Source organism: Aulostomus chinensis, chromosome 21, assembly GCF_037954235.1.
Source record: "Aulostomus chinensis isolate RoL2024-O1b breed Wild chromosome 21, RoL_Achi_v1.0, whole genome shotgun sequence".
NCBI lineage: Eukaryota > Metazoa > Chordata > Actinopteri > Syngnathiformes > Aulostomidae > Aulostomus > Aulostomus chinensis.
The window spans coordinates 4545240-4561681 of NC_141340.1; the positions used below are offsets into that span (position 1 = coordinate 4545240).

General features: G+C 46.5%; 1 protein-coding gene across 2 annotated transcripts in view; it reads left to right on the top strand.

The window, feature by feature from the left end:
• The window catches only part of myo3a (myosin IIIA), a 59985-nt gene that overhangs the window by 41033 nt on the left and 2510 nt on the right, over positions 1 to 16442 (top strand). Inside the window, exons 21-36 of one of the 2 annotated variants that reach the window (XM_086191095.1) lie at positions 1996 to 2149; positions 2241 to 2329; positions 2444 to 2573; positions 3592 to 3674; positions 3827 to 3868; positions 4964 to 5044; positions 5132 to 5337; positions 5413 to 5524; positions 6246 to 6408; positions 6483 to 6569; positions 6639 to 6762; positions 6837 to 7950; positions 8361 to 8502; positions 11641 to 11732; positions 12977 to 13017; positions 15171 to 15404. In XM_086191095.1, coding sequence (XP_086047221.1) covers positions 1996 to 2149; positions 2241 to 2329; positions 2444 to 2573; positions 3592 to 3674; positions 3827 to 3868; positions 4964 to 5044; positions 5132 to 5337; positions 5413 to 5524; positions 6246 to 6408; positions 6483 to 6569; positions 6639 to 6762; positions 6837 to 7950; positions 8361 to 8502; positions 11641 to 11732; positions 12977 to 13017; positions 15171 to 15404 — 2894 coding nt within the window. Of the gene's footprint in view, positions 1 to 1995; positions 2150 to 2240; positions 2330 to 2443; positions 2574 to 3591; positions 3675 to 3826; positions 3869 to 4963; positions 5045 to 5131; positions 5338 to 5412; positions 5525 to 6245; positions 6409 to 6482; positions 6763 to 6836; positions 7951 to 8360; positions 8503 to 11640; positions 11733 to 12976; positions 13018 to 15170; positions 15405 to 16442 lie in introns of both variants that reach the window. The other variant, XM_086191094.1, reaches the window with a different exon arrangement.

The following is a 16442-nucleotide window of genomic DNA, read 5'->3' on the forward strand; positions in this document are numbered from 1 at the left end:
CTCCTGATACAGGATATGACAAATAGAAAATTCCTGTCATTTTTCTTGCCATGACAAATGAAACGTTTGATGACTCAGGGGGCGTGTTCTACATTTCCTCTGACTTTTAAGCCCCTCCCCCCGTCATGATGCACTATGGCCCCAAAAAGACTTTGTTCAGACTTCCCCTTGTGGAAAAAAAAAGCAGGTGTAAATGTGTGCGTGATGATTTTTCTGGAAACTCCTAAGTATGCACGAACAAATATCACTCTGACTTCTATTATGCGGGACCTTTAACTCATCACTGAAATCAAGAGTACTCGAACGCATCCTGGAAAGCACTTCCTGTGCGTCTTTCACCTTGGTCTTCCCCTCATTTCCATCTAAATGGCGATAGCGTGTCATCATTTGTCAACCGGCGCTTCAAGACTGATGGCGAGGGTGAAATATGCTGCTGTCTTTATTTACGGGAGGTTCTCTGTTCTTTCTTTGTGCTGTCTCGTGGGTGTGTTTCGCCTGGGGGTGGTGGGGGTGCACACAGAATGGTTTGCTAATGTTAAATGATTTGATCTCACCCATGGAGAGGGGCCATAAATCATCCTAAACGAGGGTCAATTAGGAGTTGAAGACAGTTAGCGTTAGACTTAAACTCACTCTTGGGTATTGTTGGCGCCAGGCCCAGGAATACATTTGTCCTGTACCACCATGGTATATACTGAGCGGGAGGGAATTGTTCTGCTGAATGTGACTGCAGGAATCACACAACCTGAGCTAGTCCAGCTGTGCTGGACGAAAATGTGGAACTTGCCCTCTTTCCTATAAGCAGACTGTTTGCTATATGTTTCCATATTTATATTTATAGTACTGGTAGATTCTCTCTGCACCCTGACGTTTCCCTCCTGCTTCATTAGCGTCGCAGCGTGGCGTTCACGCTAGAATGAGCGCGTTAATTTGATGTTTGTTTCCTCATTTTCTTCTCGAGATAGAAGTTGAAATGTTGCTGAGTCATGACGGGAGATCCGGGGGGGTCAGTCACCGCGTTCCGGTTTGCCTGTGTCTGGTTTACAGGAGGGGGCGAAGGCCTGCGTGACACCCGCTCAAACAACAAGAGATGAAGGTGTTCAAGTTGCTCTCACTCCGCAGTTTAGGGATTCAAAAGAATTGAGCATGAAATGAGATAAAAGGTAAATGAGAGGAGAAAACGGTGATTTTGGAAAATTGAAGTCGACCAGCTGTCATTAGCAGCATTTAAAATATAGCAGAATGAGACCTGCACACTAGCTGGTCTGGCTTGACTCTCAGGTGAGACTGCGGATGTCGTCAGGCCATTTAATCCCCGTTACCTGATGTCAACGGGCGCGTCAGTATGAGGTGTTTGACGAGCCTCGTTGGCTCTAATTCAGTTACATCTTTAGGAGGAGGTGTGACTGCTGCGCTCAGCCGCCGCAAAGTCAGGTCTGCAACGAGAGTCGTTACTTCAACCCAAACCAGTGTTCTCCTGGTGGTGGACCAAACCAGACCTTAACCATAGTAGGTGACGTGAAGCCAGCGAGTCAGGACTCTGCTGACCACATACATTCACCTTCTTGCCTAACAGCAGGTCCAGCTTCCCTGTCAGAGGCATATGAACGACGCCTGATTAAGGCCATAATCAACAGCCAGGGAGAGAGTAAATGAGTCTTAGCTTGATCTGGGCTGGATTGTCAGGTTAGCCTCTGCAGGGCTCAGGCATGTGAGGTAGTGAGCAGTAAATCTTCTGTTCTTTGAAGCTTAAAAGCCGTTTCCTGTTCTCCTGTATTGTTCTGCTTTGATGTTCTTTGGTGGAACTAGTTGAGGCTCATCAGAGCTTTGAGTGAACCAGTTAACCACCATCCAAATATGAGGAATCAACAAATCCGGTTTTGATACAGCGTTACTCCTCCTGACCGGACTGCAGGCCACATTACATGAAGAGGACCTGCTTTCAGAAGAGTTGGCATCTGTTTGAGCAGCACCATGTCTCCCTGTGCTGTCCAGGATGAGTACCTGAATGAAGAGGTGGATGCTCGGATGATTGAGTACGAGGACAACCGGCCCCTCCTGGACCTGTTTCTGCAGAAGCCCATGGGGATGCTATCGCTCCTTGATGAGGAGAGTCGCTTCCCTCAGGCCACTGATCAGACTCTAGTAGGTCAGTCCTCCACTTTCCCAGTGGCGGCCGCTGTGACAAGTTCCTCCTTCAAATGAGTTCAGTTTTGTTTTTTCTGTTTTGGCTTGTTCAGAGAAATTTGAAGACAACCTGAAGACTAAAAGCTTCTGGAGGCCAAAGAGAGTCGACCTCGGGTTTGGAATTCACCACTACGCTGGGAAGGTAATCACTGCCCCCAGTCACTCAGACTGGATTTATTTATTGGTCTTTTCTTTTTGACCCAAGCTGCTGAACCCGTTCCATCTTCTGTGATGAGTATTTCCCCTCTCCTCTAAGGTGATCTACAGCGCCGCGGGCTTCTTGGCCAAGAATAGAGACACACTACCGGCTGATATTGTCCTGCTGCTGAGATCCTCAGAGAACGAGCTGATACGAAAACTTGTCACCCACCCCCTCACCAAAACAGGTAAAGAGAAGATTCGGCAGTAAAGCAAGAGGGAGGTTTTTACAGCAGCTTTGCAATTACCAGCCCCGACAGCGCGTTGCGTTTGTGTGTCATCGTGTCTAATTGTGGCCAGGGGGATGGCCGCTGTAGCAGGAACTGACTTTAAATACTTTGGCAGGTCGCCCCACTTTATAAACCTGGCCCCCACACGTGCTTTAAGACACAACTCTGTAGAGCTGAGACCAGTGTGAAGGCTGAGTTTCAGTCGGTGTTGAGTGGAAGATGGCTCACTGCGTTGAACGTGTTAGTCGCGTCATATTGTCGCTCTTTACTTTCTCAAAAGTTTCCCTGAAGACCAAGAGTCTCGGCAGGAGTTGCACTTTGAAACTTGATATACAGGACAAATTTTTTTTTTTTTTGCAGTATTTGTAACATGACATGCAGCACAACTAACCTGTGGAAACATCTGGTCAAACTAAATATGGCAACCCACTGAAGATTGTCTTGTAGATTTTAACAGCACCTTTTTGAAAACTTTAGACTTATTTTTCTTTTACAACTGGTATGACACCCTCCCACCCCCCCCCAAAAAAAAATAAAAATAAAAGGACCTTTTGTGTATTAGGACTGAATTCCAGGTACAGATATATAAGCAGATGTGAGAGGCTCGGAGCTCTAAATATAACAGGCTATTGTTGCTGGGGTTTTTTAGGTCAGACCTGTGTTGTAATAAGCTGACCTTGGCATCGAGGCTGTCCTGTGTTGGCTGCCAACTGTCAAAATCACAAAGCCAGTAATCACATTATCACTCTCAAAGCTACCGTATCAGGCGTTGGCGTTCCGTGTCAGTGTGAGGTTGCTTCCAAATTATCTAACAAGCAAGAACCCGGAAACTTTTCATTGATCTGCTCCATTTCATGCTTTTCTTTTCAGCCTACCTGATAAAAATATAGATATATATGCGCGTACAGGTCTGTTTCTGCGGATGACCAACTCTCCCCTCCCTCTAATTCTCCTCCTCTGTTTGTTTATTCCACAGGCAACCTTGCCCACACCAAGGGTAAAGGCATAAACACAATGCGAATGCCGCGGACCCCGACACGCACCATCACCTTCGCCAAGGTACTTACAGCGTTATCACCTCAAGAACCTCCTCAAGTTCCTTTTCCCTTCTCACTCCCACCGGCTCTTGAATTCATTCAGCCTTTATCCACCTGTGATTTTAACTCTCTTGTTCCTCCCCTCGCCTCTGCTACCTCATGTCTGTCCTAAAGATGGGAGTGCTAACCTTATACAGTTGCTTTTCTCTCAGTGAGGTAACCCATCCATCTACTTCCATGTGTTTCTTGTGTTAGCCGCAGGTTAAGCCAGCTACTTTTCCTACGCACGTGTAGCTGATCAGCCTTGCTTCTATTAGCACTGTCACAGCTCGTAGAGTGAGTGTGTGTGTGTGTGCGTGTGTGTGTTTGTCAGCTACTGAGCTTCATGTCTGTGGTGGTGATGCCTCAAGCTACCAGCTAACTTGAGTCAAAGTGTATTGATTTAAAATGTATTAAATGTGTGTAAAGCATGCAGGAACCAGATAAAAACGTGTCCTAGCGAGTGACTTTGGCGCACCAGTGTTGTCTGCTAAATGTGAAGCTGGAGGCAGTTGGCTCACCCAATAGAAATTGACAGCTACATCCTGTGTTTGATGACTTCTTGAATCCATTAACATTCATCTGCATATTTTAGAAAGCTAATCGGAGGTTTCAGAGGACAAGACGGAAACAAAGAGCTTTTCAAATGCTACAAACAGAATTAGGCTGAGAGCGATAAGTGACAAAGCAGCTGAATCCCACCTGCGTTACGGATGCAGCGTCAGGTTGAAATATTGGCACAATAGCATTTTTCATGCAGGTTTTTTTTTTTGTTTTTAAATCGGTTTATTATGCAGCTAACACTGGGGATGCGCATTGTTAGGATTTTATCATTATCCATACTCATCAGCACTCTATACTTACAGATACTGCTCTCTATAGTTTGGTGCTGAAAAGACGGAAGGAAAAATTCAGGTTATCTTGTTTGTTTTTCCGCAATTTGAGCGACTCAGTGGCACTTAGGATGGCATCAAAAGTTGCATTCATGTAAACGATAGCCTTGAGTTAGCCTTTGTGTTTTTGTATTCATGTGTTTTATGTAAATTATTTCCAGCTTTTTAAGCAAAAAGAAAATTTAAAAAACATGAGATGCAGTACACAGTTTTTTAAGCCGGCACATTTGCTAATGTTTGAGTTCAATGTTCTCATTTCGTCTTCTTGGGTCTAATGGGCATCGTTTATAAGTATTTGTTTTTACCACATCAGTGTGTATGAAATAAAAGTGTAGTTATGTCACAAATTATTTCACGACTGCAATATTTGCTGGTCCAGCCGGTTGAACCTGGAGACACCCCCTGCCACCCCAGAGAAACCACCAACATGAGAACCCAGACAGTGGCGTCCTACTTCAGAGTGAGTGTGTATTCTCTCCCTCTCTCTCTCTGTTAGAAGGTGTGTCTTTAGACGCGTGTGGGTGATAAGGCCTCTCTTCTTGTTCAGTACTCTCTGATGGACCTGCTATCCAAGATGGTGGCGGGGCAGCCCCACTTTGTGCGCTGCATCAAACCCAACAACGATCGCCAAGCCAGCAAGTTTGACCGTGAGAAGGTTCTGGTCCAGCTACGCTACACCGGGATTCTGGAGACGGCCAAGATCAGACGGCAGGGCTACTCCCACCGCATCCTCTTCGCTAACTTCATTAAGAGGTCCAGCGGATTGTCAGGCTGAATCAAAACCAGCGTATGATGGGTTGACTGAACTGGTTATACTGGTTGTTTCAGGTACTACATCTTAGCCTTCCATGCACACGAGGAGCCAGCTGTGACTCCAGAGACGTGCGCTGCCGTACTGCAGAAAGCCAAGCTGGAGAACTGGGCCATGGGGAAAACCAAGGTGAGGTCGAGGACTGAACACACAACTGTAGTTCAGCTCCTCGTGTTTTTATCATTTCACCAAAACTCTCTGCTGAAAGGTTTCACTCATCTTTAATCTGGGCTGGACCGATCGATGCTCATTACCAACTGGGATCAATGGCTTTGCACTGACCTCAAAATGAGTCTGGATGATGCGTTATGTGTCACGCACTTTGCAGTGAGGGTACACTCATTAACGTGAGGTTTTTCAGAAATGGCAGGAGTATTAACTTGTGGCACTGCTCCAGTGTTTTACTAAGATTTGGCTTTTGTCTGCGACGGAAAAGATTTAAATCTCAGTTCAAGTATTTATCCACTCCAGCCCCAGTCAGCATTGATGTAAAGAGAAAACTCCAAGAAATGCGCAGCCTCCTTCCCGGCGTGATGCTATCATGCCAGTACTCTCCACTACTTTTTTCCATCTCAGCTAAAAATTCAGCCACCTTCTTGCGAGCAGTACTCTAACACGGTTCAAAACTGAGATGAAAGATAGGAATTTCGAAATGCTTTACTATGCGTTTACTCTGTTACGGCGATTAACACCATTCCTCCCACCACACTAAACCTGACAAAAAGCTGATTGTTTTCCAGCAGCTACTGGCAATGCAAAAGGAGTCAGAGTGTTACCACGAACAGGTGCCACCACAGCCGCTCAACAGACTCTCCAGTTAACTTTAATCAAAGTCTTTTATGAATCTTAGGTGTTCCTCAAATACTACCATGTGGAACATCTGAATCTGATGGTGCAGCAGGCCACACAACGGATCATTCTGCTCCAGGCTTGTGTCCGAGGTTGGCTGGGAGCCAAACGCTACCGCCGGACACTGAAAGAGCGAGAGCAGAGTGCTCTAGTGCTGCAGTCAGGTTAGTCAACGGCACGAAAGGATATTATTGGCAAGTTATTGAGCAGCTGTGGTAATTCCTGCTTCACTGTCCAGCTTACAGAGGTCATAAAGTTCGGAAGAGGGTCGCCGATGACAAAAACAAAGCAAAGTTTGAAGCCTTCGTCGTCCAGTTTCAGGCTGGTATGAACTGTTTTAGAAGTCATCCAGCTTGTAGGCCTGGTTTGTATGTTTTAACACTTCCGTCCTCAGCTTGCAGGGGCCATCTTGCAAGAAGGAAGTACAAGCAGTTGATAGATGAGAAGAACAGAGCAGCAACCAAAATTCAGGCTCGCTACAGAGGGCACAAGGAGAGAAAAGGCTTCAAAAGAAAACGGTACGAGAGGTCATGAGCAAAGATATAGCGCACAATTGACATCATTGATGAAGGGGTGCATCTTTTGTTTGTAGGGAAGCCAAAGAAAAGGAGAAAGCTTTGAAAGCAAAGGAGGAGAGCACCAGCATTGAGGTGAAGAATGAGGAGGAAGAAACTAAAGCCGCTGTGGTTCTACAGAGCAACTTCAGAGGCTACAAGGAGAGGAAAAAGTTCAAGGAGAGAAAAAAGACAATGGCTGGCGCTGAGCTGGAAGCACCGTTGAGCCAAGTGTTGGAAAATGAAGGCACACGAGAGCCAATGAAGCAAGACAAAAGAGAAAATACAGTTGATGAACACCAGGAGAACGACGAAGAGGAAGATAGCACTGTTGAAGCAGAGGAGAATGATGACAGTGATCACACACAGGTGCCAGAAGAGGAGCTGTCAGATGAAGCCGTGATCCAGGATGAGGACTTGAGGGAGAATGGACAGGAAGTCAGGTTAGAGGAGGAAACCAAAGCTGCCACAGTGCTCCAGAGTAATTTCAGAGGTCATAAAGAGAGGAAGAGGCTGCAGGAGGAAGGCAAAATCCCAGCCAAGAAAAGTCCAAAAAGCCCCACAGGTGAGGAAGATGTGCCTAAAGCTGAAACACCCACAAACGGAATCTGCAGCCAGTCAGATGACCCCGACGAGACCAGAGCAGCAGTGGTGCTTCAGAGTAACTTCAGAGGCCACAAAGAGCGCAAACGACTAGAGGAGGATGGAAAGATTCCTAAGAAAGGGAAGAAGGGCAACAAAGAAAGTCATGAATCTTCAAAAGATGGAGAACAAGTGGTGCAGGTACCAGAATCTCAGCAGGGTGTCGGGAACCCGGAGGGACTAGATGAGGAGAAAGCTGCAACCGTCCTCCAGAGTAACTTCAGAGGCCACAGAGACCGAAAGAAACTGAAGGCAGAGAGAGACGCACAAAAGTTAGCCAAAAACTCCGATCCAAGAGAGGAGGAAGAGGAGGGGGAGGTTGTGGATGTTAGCGATGTTGTCATAGAACACAAAGAAGGGGCCGATGCTGAAAAAGAGAGACAGGAAGAAGAACAGGCTGCAGTGAAGATCCAGAGTAACTTCCGAGGGTACAAGGACAGAAAGAACCTGAAGGCCAACAAGCAAACGGCCCAGAGAGAAGCCGAGCAACTGGAGAGCTTTTCCAAAGAAGTAATAACCGTTAAAGTAGCAAGAGTTTTAAACCTGGGCTGTAGTCGTCCATCTTTTGGTGTTCAAATGAAATGAATAGCTGTGCTAGAATGCTTACATTGCCATGGATATACCGTCCTTTTTCCAACCCTCCTCAGTTCCTCTATTTGACTCAAAATCAAAAGTAAAGATTTTGATGATATTTGGTAGATAGATATTACAAGGAAGAAGAGATTAACTGTTGGAGGCAATCTGAATGAGTCTGAAGGTGCTGGATGCTACCTGGTGCTAACACGACCTTGAATATAGATATTAGCTGTATTGTTCATGGCCGAGGTTTAAAACTAACATGGATAAGCAGCTGCAGCCCATCATCTTTCCAGCTCGTCGTTTTACCAGCTCGTATTCATTTACTAAAATCCCTTCGACAGATTGCAAAGACGTCTCAGGACTTTGTGGCGCAACAGGAGAAGTTGAACAAGATGATCCATCAGTCAAAACCTGAGAACAACAGCTTGTTCGTGAGAGGGAATCCAGTAGCAAACGGCTTCGCCCCCCAGAACCACCAGACACGTAAGAGAAGTTCAACTTGAAAAAGCTGACTATACTATGAGATTGGAGAACTAAGGGCCTTTCTAATTTCTTCAAGTCTATTCGTCTTTCTGGGGTTTTTCTTTTTCTTTTTTTTGATTTTGTGGCGCCAGCGTTATTCTTCCCAGACGTTGGAGCCAAAGGAAGGTCAGACAGAAGTCAAAAAGCAACTGATTCATTTCCTGCCAGACTAAAAAAGAAAGAGGTTTGATTGTTAATGTCAGTTCTTATTCAGTATTGATTATTTCAAAGCTGAAGATGTGCTGGCTGCTTCCAGCTGTAGCCGCACTCTCATTTTCTTTATGTAAAAGAAAAGACAGCGAGCGGCGAAGCTTTTATTACCATCTTTTCAGAGTCCAGCAGGACCTCCCCCCCCCCTTGATTAGATCAGGAAACCCGGGAAAGTCAAGTGCCAAAACAGGAAGCGCTTCTCTATCCGACATGTCATCAAAATAAGTAATTGCATGTGGGAAGGTGAGCAGTGGTGAGACGGCAAATTGAAAATTTACGTCACTGCCTAAACCGAGCTGGCAGCTGAGGCACCACTGTTGTCAGGTGTCACAGCAAAATATAATAATAATAATAATAATAATAATAATAATGTAATACGAGCGATGATCACATGTCATCTTTGGCATCATGATTAGCCTGAGATGCATTTGATCCTCCTGGTTGTTTTTTTAATCAAAAAAATGGTGGATGACATGTCTTAAAGTAGTCTGTATGCCACCTGTCCTACTTCTGAGACTTGAGCCAGAGTCACGGTGAGCGGCTCTTCATATAAACTCTTCAGTATCCCTGCCATTTATTTCTGTATACGACGATATGCAGCTTTTCCACCATGAGCCAGGCCCCATTACACACGACCAAAGTTGAGCCGAAGGCCTCAAGACCCTCGCCGCCTGATCGCCGTACGTTGATTGAGAGATGATCAAAAGGATAAATGGAATGATTGAAACAGAACTTGTGATCAAGTGACCTACAGTTTGGGCGTTTTTGGCTAATGGCTACGCGGTGTCATGTGTGTATGTGACTGGGTCTAGTAATGCATCCTATTTGTGTGTAGTTGAGAAGTACTTTTTGGGTGAAGTACCACTTCTAAGAGTGTTAATCTACCTGTAAAGAGAAATCGCCAACACACCAGTTTACGTACAGCATAGGGGGCTCCATTAGCTTCAGGCTAAATCTACGTGGCGGGCTCCTTCTGCAATGTGCAGAGAAATGATGCGGCGGAGGGAAATGTCTTACTTGTGAGGAATCGAAAGGGAAAGTTGGTGGAAGTTTCACTTCAGCGTTGGTGAAGAGTTGTGTTTTAGCGCAGCTCATCAAACCCAGCAGCTGTGGCGTGTTTATCTGACAACGCTCACACAAGCGGTTGAGGATGAGCTTTCACATATTCAACAAGCAGGAGTGTAATTGCTACGTTGTCCACACAGGATACTGAAGTTTAGCAGCTCACGCTCTCTAAATCTGGGTCTGTGTGCCCTTTAAGAGCGTCTCTTTAAAACAGCACATCGCCTGAAGTAGAACAGAATGAATTATCAGTGTTATTTCCGAAGGCTACCGCTACACTGCACATTAGGCTTTTGAGCTCCACTGAGTCGTCTCTCCGTCGACAGTCCGGAGCTGTCCTTGCCAGTTCCACTGATATAATAAACATCATCAGAATGTGGCCATTCAACACGGCCGTTGAAAGTAGAGCGACGTCGGTCACATTGCTCTTCATGGGAAAGGTCATCAAACGTTAATCACGTTTTGAGAGCCAGCGTCTACAACAATTATAGCAGAAACTAATTAGAAGCTGGCTGAAATTGGCTTTTGCCTGTTTGTAACGTTATTTAGCAACTCCATCTAAAGGTCATTTTATAACACTCAAAGTTTTCACCTCCGCTACCTGAGAGCTTCTGTAAATGATGGATTATTTAGTGACGGGCGTTTTTCACGGCATGAACGGTGATTAATAATGAGTGATGACGAAAGGTCACCGTAATATATTCACAATAACAGACGTGGATCAGGAGGAATATTGTTACAGCGTATCGCTCACCACAGAGATGATAGATTGCAGCGCTGCAGTGTGGACGACACCATGCGTGAAATACAGCTGGTCACAAACACGCCTCTGGTGCGTTCGATGGCGTGCAGGGAATCGAACATGAAGTCACAGGACACTTTAGTGTGTCAAAGGTTGATTCACATAATCTCCGCTGGGGAAAACAAAGCAGTCAAAGGCCTTTTGAGTTAAACTGCAATATGCATTGAGGGCAGCTCGATGAGCTGCACGGAGTCAGAGGTCTGCCTGGTGTCAATCCAGCAATCCAGCCACTCGTGTGTGATAATCCCACATGTAGGATTTAAGAAAAAATTCTGCCCTCCCAGCCCTCAGCGCTGTTCCCTGCATTTTAAATGAGTGAGTGTCTCTGCCAGGACAGTCAAATACAGACAAACTAGGATCCTAGAAAAGGAGGAAATCCTCCCACACGCTGATGGTGGAGGCTCATCGGGAGCAGTCAGGGCTTCGCGCTCAAGGGCACTTCAGCGCAGTCGCCGGGGGAAGCGTGGATCGAAACCAGTGACCCTCTGGTCGCTAGCTGGCCACTCTACCTCCGAGCCCTTGTGGCGGTGACGGCATTGGGACATCCTGGTGAATAGTTTTGTCAAAAATACACTTTTCTCCAGAGCAGTCTTCATTATTAGAACCAGGTTTGCGATAATTATCACTTTGAGCAAACGCTTCGAAATTCAGAGGTATTGTGAGACACATAGTCGGAACTACTTTCCTGACCGGGCGCAGTGATTCAACGCAGGCCTTAAACGTACTGAGAGAGCAACTGCTGCTACCAGTTGTAGCCGACTTTGATACTTCTGGAGAAACCTGCTGTGTTTGAGGACTTGGGTTTACTAACACTTCCCACCCATCCTAGTTTCTGGAGAGTCTGGAACGAAGAGACGAGCCAACCAACAAAGCCACGTGTAGTCGCTCGTGAGCGCACCTTCACCAGGGAGATGGAACATCCCGAAATCGTTTCCCCTCAACAAAAGCAGCTGAAAAAAATATTCTGTGTGAAGTCACCACAGTCCCAGAGTCTGGTCCTCTTAACCATCCTCGTTCCTTTCCAGCTGACAAAAGACTGTCGAGGACCCCCCGCAGGACCCAGCAGCCGAAGACCCTCAACACACCAGAGGACTCCACCTACTACACCCTCATTCATGTGAGTCTCTGGAAAGATGGCAAATGATTTAAGAACTCCTCCACTTCCCAGGCAGTGGAATCCAGAGTGTCTCACTGATTGATTTTTCCTTTTATTGAACAACGTTCTTTATGTTCTAATGGAAAAGCACATTTCAGAGTTTATTCAGTGCATTTGACAGAACTGCAGTCGTCCTTGTGGGGTTTTTTGTGCTCAAGATGTTTGGTTTAAATCCACTGTCCTCCCTGAGTTTATTATTTGTGATATTTCACAATGGATCAGCACAAAACAGCTCTTTTTTTTCAGCGCTTTGAGGTTTGTTTGCTGTTCTTGTTGACAGGACTGTAGATGTGAGGCATCTGCTCACTTAATCCAGTTCTGAATCAGACATTTCACTTGAAAAAGTGGAGCAAACGTGTACCCAAGCAATACTTGCACCACTTTCAAAGGAGGTAACCTGCAGTGGGGAGGAGGGGAGGGGGTTGATCTCTGTTAATCTCCGTTTTCCACGAGTTCACTCAGCTTTAAACAAACCTGCCTATGCTGGTTTGTGCAGTGGGAGGAGGGTGTGGTGACCCCAGCACAACCCCATAAATCAGTTTAAAGGCCCATTTATGCTCAACGTACGTACCAGAATGAGCGCGTCCGTTTCCAACGATGTTGCCGTCACTGCTGTTGGCGTGGATGTTAAGCAATACATCCACCAGGGGGCAGCACACAGTCATGAGTTGATGACGACAAACTCAAAAACAAAACATGGCGACTGTGGAGGAGGTACTGATGATGAATATCTTGCATAAAAGACATAAACAGACAACAGCAAGACATAAACTCGCACAGTCTCTCCTCATAAAGTTCCGCCATTGCTATTTCTTCTTTGCCCCTCTAGAGCTACGTATCGCGTAGAGACGGCAACACTGCCCCTACAATCTCGGGTGGTACTGCTCCGTTTGGTCCGTATCTGTGAGCTTCATGGAAACGTGCAGAAATACGCTCTAAATGAACGTAGAGTACGGACTAAAGGCTCCATCCGTACGCGTATTTTAACTTTGAGCATAAATGGGCCTTGGGAGCATGGAAGTGGTTCTGCTGTACTGCAAGTAGTCCTTTTGCTAAGTTACCCTTGAGCTAAGAGTGTTAACAAACTAAAATATCAACGTGAGGATGAGGGAAAGTGAGAGTAAAAGCATTGTATTTTACTCTACTTGAACACTAGTAGTGTTTGACTGACTGGTAATACTCTTCTGCTGTGTCTCTCCTCTCAGCGCTCCGTCCAGGATGATAAACGCAGGCCCAGGAAAGAGGAGTAAGTCCAACACCCAGCAACCTATTTGTGCTGTTTAATTTTAAATGTTGGCCCTCCGCCCGTTGCAGAGTAATGGCTGTCGCCCGGCGGGCTCCGGCATAAGGACGGTGTCTGGGTGCGATCTTAATGGTCTGCAGCATTACATACATCCTCTATGAAATTAATTAGCCTCATCTTTCATCTCACCTCCAGCCGCTGCATATACCCAATGAAACTTAATGTTAAGCTCCACAATGAATAGATTCTCACTGTTATTGCTTGCGAGATTTTATGATATTGCTAAATCTACTGGAGGATCAGAAAATGTGTGTTCAGTCATGCATATGTATGTGCTCACACACACACACACACACACACACACACACACTGCCTAGGTCAAATACCGCCCAAGCGAGGGTGCGATAGAAGCCGCGGGGGCTGCAAGATAGACCGATAGGGCTGCGTGAACATGAAGGGTTGAGGGTGCTTTATCATGGCTGTCTGAAGACACACGTCTTGGCGCGCGCGCGCACGCACACACACACACACACACACACACACTCTCACACTGCTTAACATCAAGGGTAATAATTTGTAAGCAGATAAATAAAGGCAGCAATGGACAGGAGCAGTTTACATGCATCATTAAGACTGAGAAGGTCAGCAGGAGAGATAGCATCTCTGGCTGGGGCTGACAGCCGAGGGTGGGAGAGCGTCACTCCGAGGAGTAAAAACTGGAGAACAGACAGAGATTCTATCGTTACCAAACCACAAACTGCAATGCCAACATTTATGTAACGATGAGCATGTCTGTATCTTATTGTGAAAGGAGATAAAAATCATAAAACGAGTCAGCCCAAAGAGTCTCTTTGCTGCAGGAGGTAATGTCTTTGGTGTTTCCAGTAGCCTGATGGAGACGCCGTATTCATAATATATGATAGACTTTAGCTTTTAAAAGTGTCCGTCCATCAACTGGACGTTTGCGGCAAATTTGCAGGAATTCCAATCCAGGAATTTGGAGGTGTTACATTCATGTGATGGGGAAAAAGAGAGAAGTTCCTCAAAGTATGGTTTATGTGAGGTCAGTTCATCCTCCGGTCCCAGTGAACGCCAGTGGCAAACCTGAAGCAATTCCCCACAAACCCTTCCTGAGATATCAGGTTGAACCAGATGCCAGTGACCTTGTCCTGTTGACCTTTGACCACCAAAATCTTTTCAGTTCATCCTCATGTCCCAGGGGAAATTAGAGCCAAATTTGAAAAACAGAACGCGTGTAAAAGCTGTAAAATGACCCTCAAATCCAACATAATGGGGGATGAACCCGAAATTGTAAATTGAGGCAACAAAAATTAAACTAGAAAGCTCTTAATCACTGGTTTTTGAGAGGTCCTGCTAACGGGCAGCTCAGGTCAAATCACGATGAAATTATCTTCATCTCTGTGACTAAAAACTCCTCATAAAAAACTAAGAGCCAACGTCATCAGTGTTTTGCACCGCCGCCGCTCCGTCAATCATATAATTCAGCCGATCAACTGGAAAACAGAGGAGATAATTACAATCAAGGCGGAATTTTTCATCCACCCTGAAGACGGCCCATCCATCAGTGGGATGACCGTCCTCAGAGCCTCCAAAGGTCAGATCAGACTCGGAGAGCAGCTCTGGATCCGAGGGCTGGGTAATCGTCCTTTCCTCCTCCTTTACTTTTTGTTTACTGAGCTGTAGTAGTTTATACTGCTTTTCATTGATGCTCCCAAAAACGGATATAAAGTAGAAATACTGCACCGTGGTTTTATTCCGCCGCAGCGTCACAGTGACCTTGACCTTTGACCACAGAAATCTTGTCATTTCTTGTGGCAAATGTGAAGAAATACCCTGAAGGTGTTCCTGAGGTGTTGTGTTTTTGCTCGGTGACGGTAACCTTTGACCTTATCACCTTTTCAGTTCATCCTCGAGTCCCCAGTTGACGTGTGGTACATTTTTGGGGGGAAATTCCCTCAAAGTGTTCACATTAACGATGACGGCACATATATTGTCCACAGTGACCTTTGACTTCATAGCACCAGCCAAAAGACAATAAAGGGTCCGTCAGTGTTGAGTAGTGGAACGTGACCTTTGAGCCTGCAACTGACAGACCCCCCCCCCCCACTCACCCCAACCCCCTGTGTGGCCTCTAGTCCAGGTAAGCTGCTGGATTTAGACGACCAGTACTACCAGGGCCTGTCCACTAGCAGGTCCGCCCCCACCATGTCCACAGAGAGGACGTCACTCGGCACCTCGCAGGCAGCAGAGCGAAGACTGTCCGTGGACAGGAGACGGCGTGAAGACCGCAGGGCAGCTGCTGCTAGCAGGCCATCCAGAGAGAGGGCGGTGACGGAACCGGAGCTGCCCAAACCGGCCAAAGACTACAGGTACGTCGCAGCAACCCACCGTGAGCTCCGATGTGACGCCGAGGCGTCTCCGTTTGTTTTAGGGAACTTTTCCCACAGATTTAAGGCACACTGGACATCATGCTTGCAAAGTTGAGCTAACATATCTGGTTCTGCCTTGTTGTGGTTCAAGTCCTACCTCACGGACAGATCCTTCAGAGTGTCATGGCGAGGAAAGGTGTCTAGGTCACATGGCCTATCGACTGGGGTTCCTCAGGGGTCAGTGCTTGGTCCCCTTCTCTTCTCTCTGTACACCACCTCACTTGGTGCAGTGATCCGCTCCCATGGCTTCTCCTACCACTGTTATGCTGACGACACTCAGCTTTTCCTCTCTTTTCCACCTGATGACAGAACGGTCTCAGATCGTATATCAGCGTGTCCGGCTGATATCTCCACATGGATGAAGGAACGCCACCTTCAACTGAATCTCTCTAAGACTGAACTTATGGTCTTTCCAGCTTGTCCATCTGTTCAGCCTCAGGTCAGTGTCCAACTTGACTCAAGCCTACTTGTGCCCACAAACTCAGCCAGAAACCTGGGTGTCATGATTGATGACCAGCTGACCTTTAAGGTTCATGTGGCCTCAGTTTCTCGGTTTTGCCGTTATGCCCTCTACAACATCAGGAAGATCAGACCCTTCCTGACCCAACAGACCACACAGCTTCTGGTTCAGGCTCTTGTCATCTCACGCATTGACTACTGCAACTCTCTTCTGGCAGGCCTCCCTGCATGCTCATTCAAGCCTCTGCAGATGATCCAGAATGCAGCAGCACGTCTGGTCTTCAACCAGCCCAAAAGGGCACATGTCACCCCGCTGCTGGTTTCTCTTCACTGGCTGGCCAGGATCAAATTCAAGGCACTTCTCTTGGCTTACAAAACAATCACAAGAACGGCTCCAGCCTACCTGGAATCCCTGATCCAGGTCTACTCTCCTTCTCGCCCACTACGCTCTGCATGCGAAAGACGCCTGGTGCTTCCAGCCCAGCGCTGCTCCAAATCTCTAGCCAGACTCTTCTCTTC